Source organism: Podarcis erhardii (assembly GCF_964252035.2).
Source record: "Podarcis erhardii genome assembly, chromosome: 8".
Classification (NCBI taxonomy): domain Eukaryota; kingdom Metazoa; phylum Chordata; class Lepidosauria; order Squamata; family Lacertidae; genus Podarcis; species Podarcis erhardii.
Window position 1 is genome coordinate 86,421,960 of NC_138499.1, and position 17,475 is coordinate 86,439,434.

At 44.3% G+C, this 17,475-nt stretch overlaps 1 protein-coding gene across 8 annotated transcripts in view; it reads right to left on the bottom strand.

Moving 5' to 3' along the window:
* Window positions 1–4,347: 4,347 nt before the first annotated feature.
* The window catches only part of PACS2 (phosphofurin acidic cluster sorting protein 2), a 51,655-nt gene continuing 38,527 nt past the window's right edge, over window positions 4,348–17,475 (bottom strand). For 5 of the 8 annotated variants that reach the window (XM_081872661.1, XM_081872657.1, XM_081872659.1 and 2 more), the window contains 6 exons: window positions 15,869–15,911; window positions 15,056–15,098; window positions 12,082–12,217; window positions 9,646–9,872; window positions 7,255–7,368; window positions 4,348–5,417 (listed from right to left, as the gene is read on the bottom strand). In XM_081872661.1, the coding sequence (XP_081728787.1) occupies window positions 5,305–5,417; window positions 7,255–7,368; window positions 9,646–9,872; window positions 12,082–12,217; window positions 15,056–15,098; window positions 15,869–15,911 (676 nt within the window). In that variant the 3' untranslated portion in view covers window positions 4,348–5,304. Of the gene's footprint in view, window positions 5,418–7,254; window positions 7,369–9,645; window positions 9,873–12,081; window positions 12,218–15,055; window positions 15,099–15,868; window positions 15,912–17,475 lie in introns of those variants that run through there. The other 3 variants (XR_014159051.1, XR_014159052.1, XM_081872660.1) reach the window with 2 other exon arrangements.

Consider the following 17,475-nt stretch of genomic DNA (forward strand, 5'->3'; position numbering starts at 1 on the left):
CTGAATTGAAAGCAAACTGAGGTGTGTACATTTACACACTGCCTTTCTTACAGGTGGGTGGTCTTACATGGCTGACGTGCATGCACAGATGACAGCTTCATGAATGAAAATGGTGGGTGGGTTGCATAGGTGGAGAAACCAGCTGGATGTAGCGTGAAAATACAATGGGCAACATGGAAGCACATCAAACTATGCTGATATGTAAACAACATGCAAATGTGATTTGAAATTTACCGGTGCGGGGGGTGATCCCTCTGCGTTTTAAGCTGGTAATATCTACACAGCCTTTATTACAGTCAAATCTACCATCATTTTTTTGGGGGGGGATAAAGTTTTTTTTTATTATTTCATTTTACAATATATATATAAAACAGAAACAATTATAACAGACAAAAATTAAAAGATTAAAAATAAAGCAGGCACGTAGAATGCGTAGTTGAACATGAATTAAAATAATGAAGTCCAAGTAAAGACTATCAACTTTATCAGATCATCAAGTCTAGTCCAGTTTTGCCAAGGTGGTTTTGAAAATGATGGTTTCGCTGTATATGTCATAAAGGACTGGTAAATCATGTAAAAAGTGTCTATAGAGTTTTTAGTCCTTGTCAAATTATGCATGATTTTCTCCATTACAGCTATGTTCCAGAGCGAATGGTACGAAGTGTCCCATGTAAGATACTGGGCTGTTTTCCATCCAGTTGCTATTACCCTTTGTGCTTCCAAGTTCATATATAAGACCAATTATTTTGACTATATTTACATTGGTATCATCAAAAATATTCAGTAACATTAATTTTAGGCAACAAGCAATAGTTTATTAATATATCCACCATCATTTGTAGATACAGTGGTGCCTCGCAAGACGAAATTAATCCGTTCCGTGAGGCTCTTCGTATAGCAGTATTTTCGTCTTGCGAAGCAAGCCCATTGACAGCTTAGTGGATTAGCGCTATTAGCGGTTTAGCGGCTTTTAGCGGATCAGCTGATAAGCGGCTTAGGGCTTAGGAAAAGGGGGGGAGGGAAAAAAACCCGCAGGAACTCGCAAGACATTTTCGTCTTGCAAAGCAAGCCCATAGGGAAATTCGTTTTGCGAAGCGCCTCCAAAACGGAAAACCCTTTCGTCTAGCGGGTTTTCCGTCTTGCGAGGCGTTCGTCTTGCGGGGCACCACTGTATAACAGGGGTCTCCCCACTCCCGACTGTGTTTCAAATTGCATTTGCAAATTGTTGAACACATCAGTACAGATTGGTGTGCTCCCAGGTTGTCCACTGTCTGCCCAGTGGGCAGAGAGGATGTGTGGATATCTTCGTATGACTTACATTTTCAAACCTGATGGAAGCTGGTTTGGTGGGAAACACATCAAAACACAGTATTTCTCAATAAACTATAGCATAGGTGCCAGTTGTGGCTAACGCGTGTTCATGGATTCACAAACCAGTGGGAGCACACTGGTGGCGGAGTCAGTGAGAGCACCCACGGCTTCAGATGGAAGAACGGAAGGTGCAAGAGAGTAGCCCCAAAGACCTCCAACAGCACCTGTTTTTAAGAACAAAGTTCTTTTCCTTAACAAAAGCAACCATTACCAGTTCTGATGTTTTCTGGTTACAGTGGTGCCCCGCAAGACGAACGCCTCGCAAGACGAAAAACCCACTAGATGAAAGGGTTTTCCGTTTTGGAGGCGCTTCGCAAAACGAATTTCCTATGGGCTTGCTTCGCAAGACGAAAATGTCTTGCGAGTTCCTGCGGGGTTTTTTCCCTCCCCCCCTTTTTCTAAGCCGCTTATCCGCTAAGCTGATAAGCCGCTAAACCGCTAATAGCGCTAATCCGCTAAGCCGTCAATGGGCTTGCTTCGCAAGACGAAAAAACCGCTAGACGAAGAGAATCGCGGAACGGATTCTTTTCGTCTTGCAAGGCACCACTGTACAAACTATTCCGAGTGCCTCAAGCCAAACATGGCAAGAGAGGCATCTATGATACAACGCTATTGCTGCCAACACCTCAGTTTGCAACTGTTTGAGCAGTTAACTCAGGACAAAGTCACATTGCCTCATAGCATAAAGTAATCCAGGCCTAGTACTTTATTGTAAATGTGATAAAACGCATTGCTACTGGTGGCTTCTGAACTGTGTGAGCAAGTCAAAATCCACCCAATAGGAGCACAAAATAGTTGTCACAGGTGTGTGTGGAAGTCCTAGACCAGGGGTAGGCAAACTAAGGCCCGGGGGCCAAATCCGGCCTAATCGCTTTCTCAATCTGGCCCGTGGTCCAGGAATCAGCGTGTTTTTCCATGAGTAGAATGTGCCCTTTTATTTAAAACACATCTCTGGGTTATTTGTGGGGCCTGCCTGGTGTTTTTACATGAGTAGAATGTGTGCTTTTATTTAAAATGCATCTCTGGGTTATTTGTGGGGCATAGGAATTCGTTCATATATATATTTTTTCAAAATACAACCCAGCCAAAATACAACCCACAAGGTCTGAGGGACAGTGGACTGGCCTCCTGTTGAAAAAGGTTGCTGACCCTGGTCCTGGAATTAGTCTATATGTATAATGGATAGAAAATTTAATTACACCCATTTACAGCAAAGAATATTTCAACCACTGCTGGCCAGTCCAGAGCTTGGTGAAGTAGACACGGAATATGAAATGTGCTTTAGTCATTGTGGTTGGACAAGCATGAAGGAGGACGGAAGGAGGAAAACAAGCAACTTCCTTTAAAGGGCTGCTTTGTCCAATCAGAAATATTTGTGTGCTTGTGTGCCTTTTCCCCAAGGCAATGCTGGAAGCTATCTTAGAGCAAGCAGCAAGCTTAAATCACCTTGGATTGGACTTGCCTTCTAAGAAAAGTCAAGGGTTGCTCTCTCACAAAACTTTATGGAAAGGCAGTGCCACATTCCCAAAGTGCAGCACAAATTGAAGCAATCGTGTAAAGAATGAGTGGGGAACATGTTTTCATCTTGAGGGCTACCTTAGGGGCAGCCTTCTGGGGGCCACATATTGCAGCAGGTGGGGCCAGAGATGGAGGTAACAGGTGCAATTGTTACCTTTGTACAGCAAGCCAATTTCTACAGATGTCCCCACACCTCTCTCCCATCCGGGCAGAATTCAAGGACACATTCCAAAAATATTCCAGGAGAGATGAATGAGGGGTGCTGTCTGGGGAAAGGGGTTGGCCCAGGGAAAGGCCCAAGAACTAGACCAGACTAGAGGGCCATATGCAGTCCCCAGGCCTTAGGTTCGTCGCCTCCCAAGAATAAGAACAAACAATAAGAGAAATAAAAAATAAATAAATTGAACATATGCCTGTAGCAGACATCTCAGGACACACACACATCAGCACACCATACAAGCGTGGCATTGCAGGGATCTTCAACAGAATTAGTGTTTGTTTTTATCTTAAGAAAGATATACCAAATGAGCCCAAACCTGCGGCTTGGGGGCGGCACCCAAACCTGGAAGTTTTCAGATGGTTTGTCTCCCTGGCTACTCATTATTGGTGGACTCTACCAAAAATTTTGTCCACTGGCTCCTTTTCAGGGTGATTCAGGGCTATACAGAGTTGGGCCGATACTGAACAACTTGCAGACCCAACTTTGAACAGCAAGGAAATGGATCAAATGATAAAATGAAACTGTAGATATTTTGTGGCCAAGGAAAAGCTCACAGCACTCTTCCTAAGATCTGGGTCCTTGTCTGTAGTACAATAATTTTATCACGTCCCTTTTTGCAAAGACTTAGACCCCTGCAATAATGTCTTTCCCTGCCACCTGCCCATCACCACAGACAGAAGTATCTCATTGGGAGCTCAAAACTCATTTGCCACCAGAAACAGGGAACAGTGGACGGACATTTGGGGCATATTCTCCAAAGTGATTTATGCATTCTTTTTAATAGTGTGTACAAATAAAGTCTTGTAGACGGTCCTAGAGAGAAGGGGGAATATGGCCAAAATTCTGCAAGAGGATAAGGAACTAGTGTGGAGTATCTGAGGGACTGTGCTATTCTGTAGGTGCAGACATAGCTATATTGCTGAAATAAGTCCTATTCACCATGCTGGGCACCAGCTCTATCTCCCAGGCACTCTTTCTTCTCTTTCGTGACAACATAATGTTTGCAAATATTATCTCACATTAACGGGTCAACATTAGTAAGTGCAAATTGCTAGACAAAAGTGAACACACCAAGCCCCAAACTGGTATTCTACATGCTGGTAATTGCATCAGAAGACGGAAATTGGGCTGCTTTTATATATTGCTGATATAGGCAGTACTACATTTCTAAATAATGTTCATAATTTATGTTTCGAAAAGTGCTCTACCACAAGTCAGATAGCCACGAGTTTGGGGGTGGGGGGAATCAGATTACATAATCACAGTTAGAAGGTCTGTCACTTGCATGAGCCGCAATTTGCAATCAATTGTGGCAGGCTGTCCATTCTGGGTCAAGGAGAGAATGATTTTAACAATTTTGCTTCTATTTAAAATTTAGGGGTTAGCGTTTATTTTAACACACAAAAAGTTGTCAAAATGGGCAACCTCATATTGGATTGGTTCAGAAGCGATACTAGTGATTTCCCCATACATAAAAAGTAACTTGGATGATTTTATCAGCCAATCTGATACTCATTATTTAGCTTCCAAGCTGCCCCAATTCTTCCTTTCCACCCATTCAGTCCAGCATTCCTCTGAAATTTCTCCTGCTTTCAATGAAACTGGACCTTCTGATGCTACTGGGGGGTGGGTGTTGCTGGTAAGAGGAAGTGAGGAAAATCTGACACCCCCCCACACACACCTTCTTTTCCCTTGGGAAAAATGGCATTACCTAGGTCTATCAGGAATTTTAATCCTGGTATTCATAATGATCATGGGTGACAAGCAGTCGCAGTGCAATGAGGAGGCGTAGATCAGATGTCCTAGATGGAGAAGTTATGTTGAAAGCAGGGAGTAATTTGGGTGGGGGAGGCTGGATGAGTGCTAAGGAAGGGCACCCTGGAAGTTACTCTCCAGCTGAATTTGGAAAATTTCACAAGCATGCTCCCACGCTCCATCTAATCGGGTTCTACGTTAATAAGCAAGTTACTCTTGGGTTTTTTAAAAATTATTAAGGGCTCTTGCAAGTATCTTAGATGGCTGGCTAGACTTAATATTGAATTGCTGAGGTTTTAAGGACTATCCTTCCCTTGCAGACAACAGAAGAACAAACAGAAGCGTATCTGAGCTGTTATCCAAGCACGTAAGTAAGAGAGCACAAACAGCTGGTACTCATGTGTTGTGGCTTGCAGAACTGTCCCATAATTCCTGCTCTGTTAGGATTTGGAATGCCCAAATATGCAGATGGGAAAATGCTTGACATGGGAAGACCACTGTGCTGCTAGCTGGAAGAACTTCACGTCGTTCCACTCCACTCCATCAATAAGCACTGCAGCAGGAGATAAAGAAAGATGATTAGGACAGAAGTGCTTGGGGACCTGGTTTCAACTTACACCCCAGCAATTTCCCCTTGCCATAAAAATAAATGCATCAAAATCCATCCAGATACATTGCAAAACCCTTCCCAAAAAAGGTAAAGGTAAAGGACCCCTGACAGTTAAGTCCAGTTGCGAACGACTCTGGGGTTGCGGCGCTCATCTCGCTTTACTGGCCAAGGGAGCCGACGTTTGTCTGCAGACAGTTTTCCCGGGTCATGTGGCCAGCATGACTAAGCCGCTTCTGGTGAAACCAGAGCAGCGCACGGAAACGCTGCTTACCTTCCCGCCGGAACGGTACCTATTTATCTACTTGCACTTTGGCGTGCTTTCGAACTGCTAGGTTGGCAGGAGCAGGGACCGAGCAATGGGAGCTGGCTTTCAGGCTGAGGGAGCCGGCATTTGTTCACAGACAGCTTTCCAGGTCATATGGCCAGCATGACTAAACCGCTTCTGGCGCAATGGGAGACCGTGACGAGTGCCAGAGCACACGGAAATGCCGTTTACCTTCCCGCCACAGTGGTCCCTATTTATCTACTTGCACTGGCATGCTTTTGAACTGCTAGGTTGGCAGGAGCAGGGACCGAGCAACGGGAGCTCACCCTATCGTGGGGATTCAAACCGCCAACCTTCCGATCAACAAGCCCAAGAGGCTCAGTGGTTTAGACCACAGCACCACCCGGGGCCACGGCTGTAAAAAGGTTGGGAAACACTAATACAGACTGTGTGGAAACAATCACAGGCACAAGGAGGAAAGAGGCAAGTGATAACCCCTTCTCTTCAAATGGGGGTGTTCTGGATTTGGCCGGAGAATTTGTGAAGAGAACCTGAGCTTACAGGGTTAAACAGCTCAGAGTGTACGCCCTGCCTACTTTTGGGAGGGGGGAGATTCTGCGTCATTTCCGAGAGTCTCCAGCCTTTGTTCTTTCTCTCTACTTTCGCTTTTGAGGAGAGAGGACGTGTTTTTCACGATGCTGTTCGCTGTGATAGATAATGGATAGTCTGCTTTAAATAAAAACTGCTTTTAGCTGCTAAGCTCCTGAGTGGACTTTATTTAAGCACACTGAAGTAAGCACTGGAACTTACAGCTTTCTCTCACCGCTGCTGCTGAACTCTGCTGTTGCTCAGAGCCTTTGGAATGTGGCCTTTGAAGCCCGAAGGCCTGGCCTGGTAGCTGCGCAGCCGAAGCGGGCTGGACGCCAGGATTTATCTGAGCAATACAGTGGTGCCTCACAAGACGAAATTAATCCGTTCCGTGAGGCTCTTCGTATAGCGGTTTTTTCGTCTTGCGAAGCAAGCCCATTGACAGCTTAGCGGATTAGCGCTATTAGCGGTTTAGCGGCTTTTAGCGGATCAGCTGATAAGCGGCTTATCAGCAGATCAGCTATTAAGCGGCTTAGGGCTTAGGAAAAGGGGGGGGGAGGGAAAAAACCCCACAGGAACTCACTCGCAAGACATTTTCGTCTTGAAGCAAGCCCATAGGGAAATTCGTTTTGCGAAGCAAGCCCATAGGGAAATTCGTTTTGCGAAGCAAGCCCATAGGGAAATTCGTTTTGCGAAGCGCCTCCAAAACGGAAAACCCTTTCGTCTAGCGGGTTTTCCGTCTTGCGAGGCGTTCGTCTTGCGGGGCACCACTGTAAATCTTTTCAGAGAATCTGGGCCTAAAACTGAACTTCATTCTAGCTTGCTCTGCAAAGGAACTAAACCCGTAAACACAAGAGATAAAGAATGAACTAAGGAGGATGTCCAAAAGGAGACTGGCAGTCGTAGCACTGGATAACGTGCACTTACCCTGCAACATAGTCTGCTGGTGCTTCGCTGTGCAAATCAAGCGGCTGATCCCCTCTATGCACTGACTCTTAGAATCAAAGTCTTTGTCTTTCACTTTCTTAGGCAAAAACATCACTAGAGGAAATGAAAAGCAGATATGTAAACACAGCAGCACCATCTTTCGGTGTCCTCTCTCCTGAGTGAACGTCTTAAGATCCAGAAAGCTGGGAATTAATGGGACCTTTTACAGTACAAAGGAATCCCTGCTTACATGGGGGCTCCATTCCTGGCCGCCACATGCCCAAGTCCAGTCCACCCTGCCCCCTTTGGGCATCAAAAATGGCACACGCATCAGCAGTCGTGTGCATGCTCATTGCATGCCAAGTGGAGAGGTGCCTGGACAGATCTGGTTTCTGCTAGGGCATCTCAAACTTTCTACCTGCAGGGCCCACTTGAGATGGCTGAAAATTGCTGAAGCCCACCAGTCACATAATGGTGCTACAGGGGCAAAGCCAGTCACAAAATGGTGGCAGAGTTTGGTATAATTATTGACATTTTCTATTGATATCTACGCTTGCTCTGGAGATATTGTGACCTCCCCAGCCCACATTTGAGACAAAATCCACTGATCCAGAAGCTCTAAGCCAGGCATAGGCAAACTCAGCCCTCCAGATGTTTTGGGACTACAACTCTCATGATCCCTAGCTAACAGGACCAGTGGTCAGGGATGATGGGAATTGTAGTCCCAAAACATCTGGAGGACCGAGTTTGCCTATGCCTGCTCTAAGCAGAGGGTTTTTCTTTCATATTTTTCCTTCCCACCTACCCCTGTGCCTCTCAAAGTATGTTTACCCATCTCCTGTATCTTCTCCTGTTCTCCTTTCACATTCAATTTGTACTTCCCCCTCTCACCCACCTGTCAAATTCGGCCCACAGGGTGTGGCCAGAAAAAAAGATGTGGTCCCTGGATTTGAAAGGGTTTTCCACTCCCGTCCTAAAGGTTCGAGCTCTTAAAGCATGATGTCTACAGCACTGAAGTGTGGCACAAAGCTCCTTCTTCCAGGTAAGGCTGGTGTGCCAGTTGGCCACAATTACCGTATTTTTCGCTCTATAGGACGCACCCGACCATAGGACGCACCTTGTTTTAGAGGGGGAGAACAAGAAAAAAAATCTCCCCCTCTCTGATCAGCGCCCCTTCAGCGAAGTGGCAGGAGAAACGGAGCTCCTTCCATTTCTCCTCCCGCTTGGCTGAAGGGGCGCTGCGCAGCTCTCCCTCTCTGCTGAAGCCAGGAGTCTTGCTCTCCTGGCTTCAGCAAAAGGAACCCGAAGCCTTCGGAGCGCAGCGCGAGTTCCCGCTGTGCTCCGAAGGTTTCAGGGATAGCCGCCTAAAGCCTTTGGAGCTCAGCAGGAACTCGCGCTGCACTCTGAAGGCTTCGGGTTCCTTTTGCTGAAGCCAGGAGAGCCTGCACCGACCCCTCTCGCTCTCCAGGCTTCAGCGAAAGCATCGCAAAGCCTCCAGAGCACGGAGGGAGCTCTCCCTCTGCACTTCGGAGGCTTCGTGTTGCTATCACTGAAGCCAAGGAGCCTGTATTCGCTCCATAGGACACACGCACATTTCCCCTTAATTTTTGGAGGGGGAAAAGTGAGTCCTATAGAGCGAAAAATATGGTACCGAAGCACCTGTAATGTCTTGTTTATACTATTTTTAAAGGAGGGAATGACAGTTCAAATTCACTGTACAGTGGTGCCTCGCAAGACGAAATTAATTCGTTCCGCAAGTCTCTTCGTCTTGCGGCTTTTTCGTCTTGTGAAGCACGGCTATTAGCGGCTTAGCGGATATTAGCGGCTTAGCGGCTTAGTGGCTATTAGCCGCTTAGCGGTTTAGAAAAAGGGGGGGGAGGAAAAAAACTCGCAAGAACTCGCAAGACGTTTCGTCTAGCGAAGCAAGCCCATAGGGAAATTCGTCTTGCGAAGCACCTCAAAAGACGTAAAACTCTTTCGTCTAGCGAGTTTTTCGTCTTGCGAGGCATTCGTCTTGCAGGGCACCACTGTAGCTCTATTTCCACTCTAACCACAGAGGAAAAGCTCAAGGTGAATTTCTATGTTCATTGAACGGTAGACACAAATGCTAACATGCCACTCCAACATGAGAAAATAAAGTTTACACTATGATCAGTTTCCACATGTGAAGGAACTGGTCCTAGCTTGAGCTAGATTTAGAGCAGCCAGCACAGCGTCGCAAGACAGAAAGGTACGCTAAAATTAATTGGAAACTCTAGTGCAATTAAATGTATCTCACACACTAACAAAGTCGGTGAGTTCGACCTCCAGGAATATTTTACTACTGAAAAATGCTAGTGTTAAGCAACAGAACATATGTTACAATAGCAAAGAAACGTCCCTTTTCTGCACCTTTTTTGTTCTTTTCCTTTGTGACAACCGTCATTGACATCGTTGGAGTGGAAATGGCATCCCCACTCGTAGGCAGCCTGCTGACCTGGAGAGACCGAAAAGTGCATTTCAGAGTGTTTTTGGCAGAAGAGGGGTCCTTTTTTTCTGAGTCTCTCTTCTTCTCCGTAGGATGAGTTGCAATCCAGTAATCCACCTGAAGGCCCATCAGTTCCATACCAAGGCCACAGCTGAAATACGTTAGGAAAATACTATCATTTCTAAGCTGTGACAGTCCCAGATAGCCCAGGTGAGAAACACGGATGATACCAAATTGAAAAGCATTCTTGGAACAGTGCTTAGTATTTGACACTGTGATCGACCTTTCAAGCGTCTTGGCTGCACAGGTGCAGTCAAAAGACTTCTCACATAACTATAAGAACTCAGGCACATATATTTGAAAATAGGTAATGTAACTTGAGACCCAAATGACAACTCAATATTAGAGCCTCCTCAAGAACCTTGTGCCAGGTGTGTCTTTGCAATGAGGCACCTAGGAACCAGAGTTTGAGGCCTCTTCAGAACCGAGTGTGACTTGCAGGTACACATCTGTCCTCAAAAACAGTGCAAGAAGCAACATATAGCATATTGTTCACCACTTCCTATCTAACATGTAGACCATCTTAATTAGAACTTAACAGGACAGATCTATTTATGTAATTTCAATTTTGTTTAAAAACAGATTCCAACTAAATGCTATATAACATTGCTGACTTAAGAGCAAAATTAGATGTGGTCATGTTCTGCTTAATTCTTCATAAAGCCCAGAAATGATGGGGATATTAAAAGTGCTGCATAGGCAGAGGAAGAGAGAAACTCTGAACCCTTTTCTTTGTAGAGTATTACATAGCGTAGTGGAAAATTTTGTAGTGCAGGAGATGAACCTATGAACCACACCCCTAAGGAAAGTCCCAAAATGCAGGCTGGTTTTGACCTGCATGTGGGATGTGATATGTAAGTAGCAGTGAAGTACAGCATTCCTTGTTTTCCTAGAGTGGACATGCAGGGGAGTGTTTGGTCCAGCCAGTCAAAACTTCCTGTTTCCTCCTGGCTGGGACATACTTCCTTTGCATGTGACTACAGGTGGGCGTGACCTTACCTGTCCAGGTAACAAAAGGGACAAGGCATCCAGCACTCTCTCTCTTTTTGACTTCCTCCATCGTTGGAGCAGCTTTTCACTTCCAGCCAACAGAGGACACAGGGATTATCCCCATATGGGATAGATCCACATGTATATACTTTGTAACTAAGTCTGCCCTCAGGGATCACACTATGCTCTGCCTGAAGTAAGTAAACTTCTTTTATTCATTTTGTATAAGATTGTGGTGTCTTTTTTCTTTTAAGAGGGATTTAAGGGAACTTTCCAAGAATGTACAATTCAGTCTAAGACAGACTGAATTGTATAAAAGTGAGAGGCTTACACAAGCCTGCAACTAGCTACCCACTGGGCATTTAAAAGGGGAATGTGAAACTCTTTTAAGTAAAGGAACTTGCTAGCGCAAGTTAAGAAGGATATTAATAAACAATATATCCTCTCCTGCCTCCCTGAACATTCCTATACTGCAAAGCCTTAAAAGGCTCAGGACTGCAATTCCTCAAGGACTGCCTCTCTCCCTGCAGTCATCATCTGAGGCCTTTTTCGTGTGTCCGGAAGTGTGGCAACAAGAGCAGGCCTTTTCTGTAGTGGCTCTGTTTGTAGAATGCTCTCAAAATTATCCAAGGGATGGAGCAACTGCTTTATGAAGAAAAGTTGCCACATTTGGGACTTTTTAGTTTAGAGAAAAGGTGAGTCAGCATTCCGACACTGAGATTCCTGCATTGCAAGGTGTGAACCCCCGAGATTCCTTCCAACTCTACAAGTCTATGATTTTATGACATGGTAGGAATTTATAAAATTATCCACTTTCATTATGCCACGCACAGAGAAAAGCTTTTCTCCCAACCTCATAAAACTAATTTTTTCCTGATATTTCGAATTACTATTTAAACTATTCCAATTACTATTTTGAATTATTAATTTGATATTGAATTGTATTAATCGTTTTGATTTTTTTTGTCATTTGCTTTATTTATGTTATTGTGTTTCATAGTAAAGTGATTATATCGTTTTTCACCTCAGGAAAAACTTGAGTTAATGTCTGAAGGCTGCTAGCGTAACCTAGTGTCAAAAACAGGTGCAAGGGAGACTCTATCAGGAAGACCTGCTGAAGTAAACAACTAAATATTGCTTTGGGGGTGGGGATTTAATTTTCAGAAAGGTGTTGAATCGGCTGAGATGAAAGAGAATATGAGCAAATCATGAGGATAAACTGGCAATTCAAGGTCCTTATATAAAGGGGTTTTACTTCTTCTTCCGTATTTCGTAATAGAAGAGAGAGAAAAGGGGAGAAGGTGTTTTACCTGGAGGAAGCCAAGGTGCCTGTGACCGATGGGGAGGAGGGTGGGGTGGGAGAAGATTCCTTCAGAGCAGGAGACACAGAAGGTGGGGTTGAGGAAAGGACACTTGAACTGCAGGGAGCAGCATCATCCGAGTCACCTTTAAAAACAGGATTCAAATGGTTGGTCTGCAGATAACAAAGACCACTTTAAGCATCATATGGCAAACAACGACCTTTACAGGAGAGAGAGAGAGAGAGAGAGAGAGAGAGAGAGAGAGAGAAAGAAAGAAAGAAAGAAAGAAAGAAAGAAAGAAGGCAGGCGAGATGTGACAGACATATCAGCAGAACAAGAGATGCAGAGAAAGCAAAGCTACGGCTTCTCCAAAGACAAAAGTTAGAATAAAAGTAGCGTGGAAAACCTCTGTGTCTGGCAAACCTAAGGGAAGGATCCGGCCACGGTAAGTAGGTGCAATTAGTAGCCTGGCTTACTTTCCTAGAGGCAAAACTGAGGACTGCATCAGTTATGGTTACAGTCATTGCAGATCAATCACCTGGAACTGTTACAAGGAGGAACACGAGTTTAATTTTTTTAAATGGTAAATAAAATACAAGTGGAATAAAAACGAGGAAAGTTCTAAAGGAAAATGGAGGGGGGGAAATATGTAAAAGTTATTGAGATACTAATTTCCTTTGTCTTCATAGAGGAACGGAATTGTAATATTGGAAGGATAATTTAGTCCCTGCAAAACAGGAATCTTTTTGTCCAATGTGAGGCTTGGACCCACAACCCTAAGATTGAGATTCTGAGGTGCTCCCAGCTGAGTAACAGATATTGCTATCATGCCTATTATAAAATAAGCCTGTGAGAATGAGTTATCTTAATATTAGCTAAGCACTTAGAAAATGTTAGGCATTTATTAAGTACCGGTAATTAGACTATAATATTATGCTTTATTATTATCAGTGATGATAGTCGTAGATGTAATACTTTAATATTGACAACGGCAGAAGAATTTAGAGGATCTAGATCAGGCTGGGGGAAGTAGAAAAATGGAGTAGCAATTTATTTAAAAATGTAAATTTTGTAATTTTCCACAATCCTTTTATGAATATCTTTTCAATATTCGATTGAAGTTGAAGTACACATATTACAACACACAGAGAGAGGGGGAAAGAAAACTAATGTGAATAAGAAAGCTTATAATGAAAATGAAGTTATACCCTCCTAAATTACTCACAAGTCAGGTTAGTGTATTTTTCCAAAGGAATGAGATAAATGGTAACAAATCCCTGATTTAGCTTTGCTGATGTAGGGGCTCCTCCAGAGCTTTGATCCCAATTTGCTCACACAAAGCTGACATGGAGGTTAAATTATATTGTTTTTATTGAGCATTCCTTCTGATTGGTTTTCAGGGTGGTTCTGTGGCAGTGAGCATTCAACCTGCTTTCCTTCTGAGTTTGCTTGAGGGTGTTTGTGAGGGATTAGTGGAAGACACAGAACAAAGTGAGCTTGTGTCTTTTGGAAACGAGCTGCTTGCTTGCCTGAGCTGCTTGGAGGCTTTGCTTTTGTGTGTGTTTTGCTGTGTGCTCTGCTTCAGCACACGGTCTCAGGGGGACGGCTACCGCTGAGAGGAAGTTAGTCAGGGGTCTACGGAGAGCCATGTGGATAAAAAAATGATACTGCCAGACAACAGCATCAACCTATAGCAAAGGACTATCCCAGAGTCGGTCACGACTGGACCTAATGGTGATGGGTCACCTATTATTATTATTATTATTATTATTATTATTATTATTATTTACAATGGTGCCCCGCAAGACGAATGCCTCGCAAGACGGAAAACCCGCTAGACGAAAGGGTTTTCCGTTTTGGAGGTGCTTCGCAAAACGAATTTCCTATGGGCTTGCTTCACAAGACGAAAATGTCTTGCGAGTTCCTGCAGGGGTTTTTTCCTCCCCCCCCCTTTTTCTAAGCCGCTAAGCCGCTTATCTGCTTATCCGATAAGCCAATAAGCCACTAAAAGCCACTAATAGCGCTAATAGCACTAATCCGCTAAGCCGTCAATGGGCTTGCTTCGCAAGACAAAAAAACCGCTAGACGAAGAGACTCGCGGAACGGATTAATTTCGTCTTGCGAGGCACCACTGTATTGTTTATATCCCACCCATCTGGCTGGGCTTCCCCAGCCACTCTGAGTGGCTTCCAACAAAATATTAAAATACCATAATACATCAAACATTAAAAGCTTCCCTAAACAGGGCTGCCTTCAGATGTCTTCTAAAAGTCTGGTAGTTGTTGTTCTCTTTGACATCTGGTGGGAGGGCATTCCACAGGGCGGGTGCCACTACCGAGAAGGCCCTCTGCCTGGTTCCCTGTAACTTGGCTTCTCGCAGTGAGGGAACCGCCAGAAGGACCGCGGTGCTGGACCTCAGTTTCTGGGTAGAACGATGGGGGTGGAGATGCTCCTTCAGGTATACAGGACCAAGGCCCTTTAGGGCTTTAAAGGTCAGCACCAACACTTTGAATTGTGCTCGGAAGCTGAAAGACCTTGTGAGCATGCAATGGAGTGAGGTCAGTGGACTAGAGAGACTATGCTAGTCCCCTAAACGTTCCCAGTAAATTAGAGTATTAAACCTTTAAAGCCTGGTGCCTCCCTCACAAAGCCCAGGAAGCTTTTGCCCGGTTTAGGGAGGGAGATGTGATGCTCCGATGGGGACCAAGAGCCCTCTTGCCAAGGCAGTAGGGCTCCAGCATCGTCACACCTTCCAGCTTGTCAAGATCCTTCTTCAACTGTGTTGCTCAGAACTGGTCGCAGAACAGAGCCGAGACTATTGCTTCCCTTGATCTGGACAATATACTTCTGTTGGGGCACTATTATAAAATACAACTGAAAACCAGACATCTGGGATCGCTTGGACTATAGTCAGACTACCGGCCTCCAACGTCCATGCCATGGTTTAGTGAGAAATGACAACATCGTTGAAAGTTTTTATTACCTGAAGTTGCAGAGGACTGTTCAACTATTCCAACTTTTACCACCTGAAAGAAGAAAAACATTTTACATAGAATTATTAGCTCTGCAGTGACAGTTTAATCGGTTTCCTGTACCCATTGAAAAGCAGCTGACTTTGTTGTTGAGGGAAGCTCAAAAGAGAAGTGCTTTGGGGGTGGGAAATGTGCCCCCACTGACTTGCTAATCAGGCTAACGTTAACCGTTTTGTGGGAGGTGGGGTATTACCGGTTTGTTTTTGTTTTATTCTGTATTTTGTGTTTTCATTTTGAATTTCAATGTTGCAATCTTCAGGTGAAGGGCAGTATACGATTTCAATAAATAAAAAAGTAAAATAAATTTGGTTACCAGCATTGAGGTCAGAGCATAGTGCAGTAAATGGGAAGGATCAGACCTGAAGTATCCAAGGAAATATTGCAATTGCTCTTAATGGGATGCAAGGTTCAATGTGGGCATGTGCATATAAAACTGGATCAGAGTTTCAGAGTGAGGGCAATACAGCTTTGGTTGCATAACATAACCAAATATGACTGACTATGTAGCTCCACAACATCAGGATATCAACTAACATGATCTGTGATTGAGAAGGAAAAGGTCATCTTCGGATTTGTTAAAAATTATGCTGCTGCCACAGATTGTGGATGTAACAGCTGTAAACAGGCATAAAAAAAAATGTGGAAAAATGAAAGACGGGGATTTGGGGGTGTCTGTTGTAATCTCTGAAAGCACACTTTTCACCATGAAAATATTTGGGGATGAAAATTTGTCAGAGTTCTTAATGGAAAAAAATACTACTCACTCCAACAAAAGGGATGAACTTCTGAGCAGATTCTTCATCTGGGCTAAAAAGATCAGAGAATCAAGATCATTTCAAAAGCCAGAAGCTGGAAATTTTCTTATTGTTACTATCAAGCATGCAGTGGTTGCAAAAAACATGCAAGCATGGACTTCTCTATATGCCCAGAATAATTCTTCTGCTGCAAACCCATGCAGAATGAAATTTAGCCGGCACACGGACATGTGCACACAAGCATGCGCAGACACACCCTACACTCATAAAAACAGCACACTTGTCCTTACTTTGACACTTGTGTAGTTAGAGCAACATGATTTAACATAAAGAGAAAATTTATTCAAATAATATATAAAAGAGGTGACAAACAGTATACGTAGATTATGTTGAATTGCCCATTACAAGCAAATATTATGCATTTTGCGATGTAAAACTAGGTACCATTTACTTATTGTATTGTATTGTATTGTATTGTATTGTATTTATTATATTCATATACTGCCCTTCATCACAAGATCTCAGGGCAGTTTACAGAGTAAAAAGGTAAAGGTACCCCTGCCCGTACGGGCCAGTCGTGTCTGACTCTAGGGTTGTGCGCCCATCTCACTTAAGAGGCCGGGGGCCAGCGCTATCCGGAGACACTTCCGGGTCACGTGGCCAGCGTGGCGAAGCTGCTCTGGCGAGCCAGCACCAGCGCAGCACACGGAAACGCCGTTTACCTTCCCTCTATAAAGTGGTACCTATTTATCTACTTGCACTTAAGGGTGCTTTCGAACTGCTAGGTGGGCAGGAGCTGGGACCGAAAGACGGGAGCTCACCCCGCCGCGGAGATTCGAACCGCCGACCATACGATCAGCAAGCCCTAGGCACTGAGGTTTTACCCACAGAGTAAAATACAATATAAAAAAACAAGTTTTGAAAGAAAAATAACAGAAGATAAAAACCCACCCCACACCTTCCCACAGACACATTGTAAAGGCTGTAGAATATTAATCAGCCCAGGCTGATTCCCCAGGCACCTAAAATATAAATAATGAAGGCACCCAGCCAGCCTCCATGGGGAAAGCATTCATTCCACAAGCGGGGAGCCACAGCAGAAAAGGCCCGTTCTGGTGTTGCCACCTTCCAGACATCATAGAGGAGGGAGAAAGGTTGTTTTCTGCTGCTCCAGAGAAGCGGACACAGAGCAATGGTTCCAAACTACAAGAAAGAAGATTCCACCTAAACATTAGGAAGAACTTCCTGACAGTAAGAGCTGTTCGACAGTGGAATTTGCTGCCAAGGAGTGTGGTGGAGTCTCCTTCTTTGGAGGTCTTTAAGCAGAGGCTTGACAACCATATGTCAGGAGTGCTCTGATGGTGTTTCCTGCTTGGCAGGGGGTTGGACTCGATGGCCCTTGTGGTCTCTTCCAACTCTATGATTCTATGATTATATGATTTGGTGGAGGCACACAAAGAAGGGCCTCGGAGAATGAACACAAGAGTCAGAGACGGTTTATATGATGAGAGGCAAACCTTCAGGTAACCTAATAACACAAAATTCCCATCCAGTCCATGTGTCCAGATCATGTATCTCCACTTAAGGCAACTTCTAAAAATGGCAGCTAGTGCAGG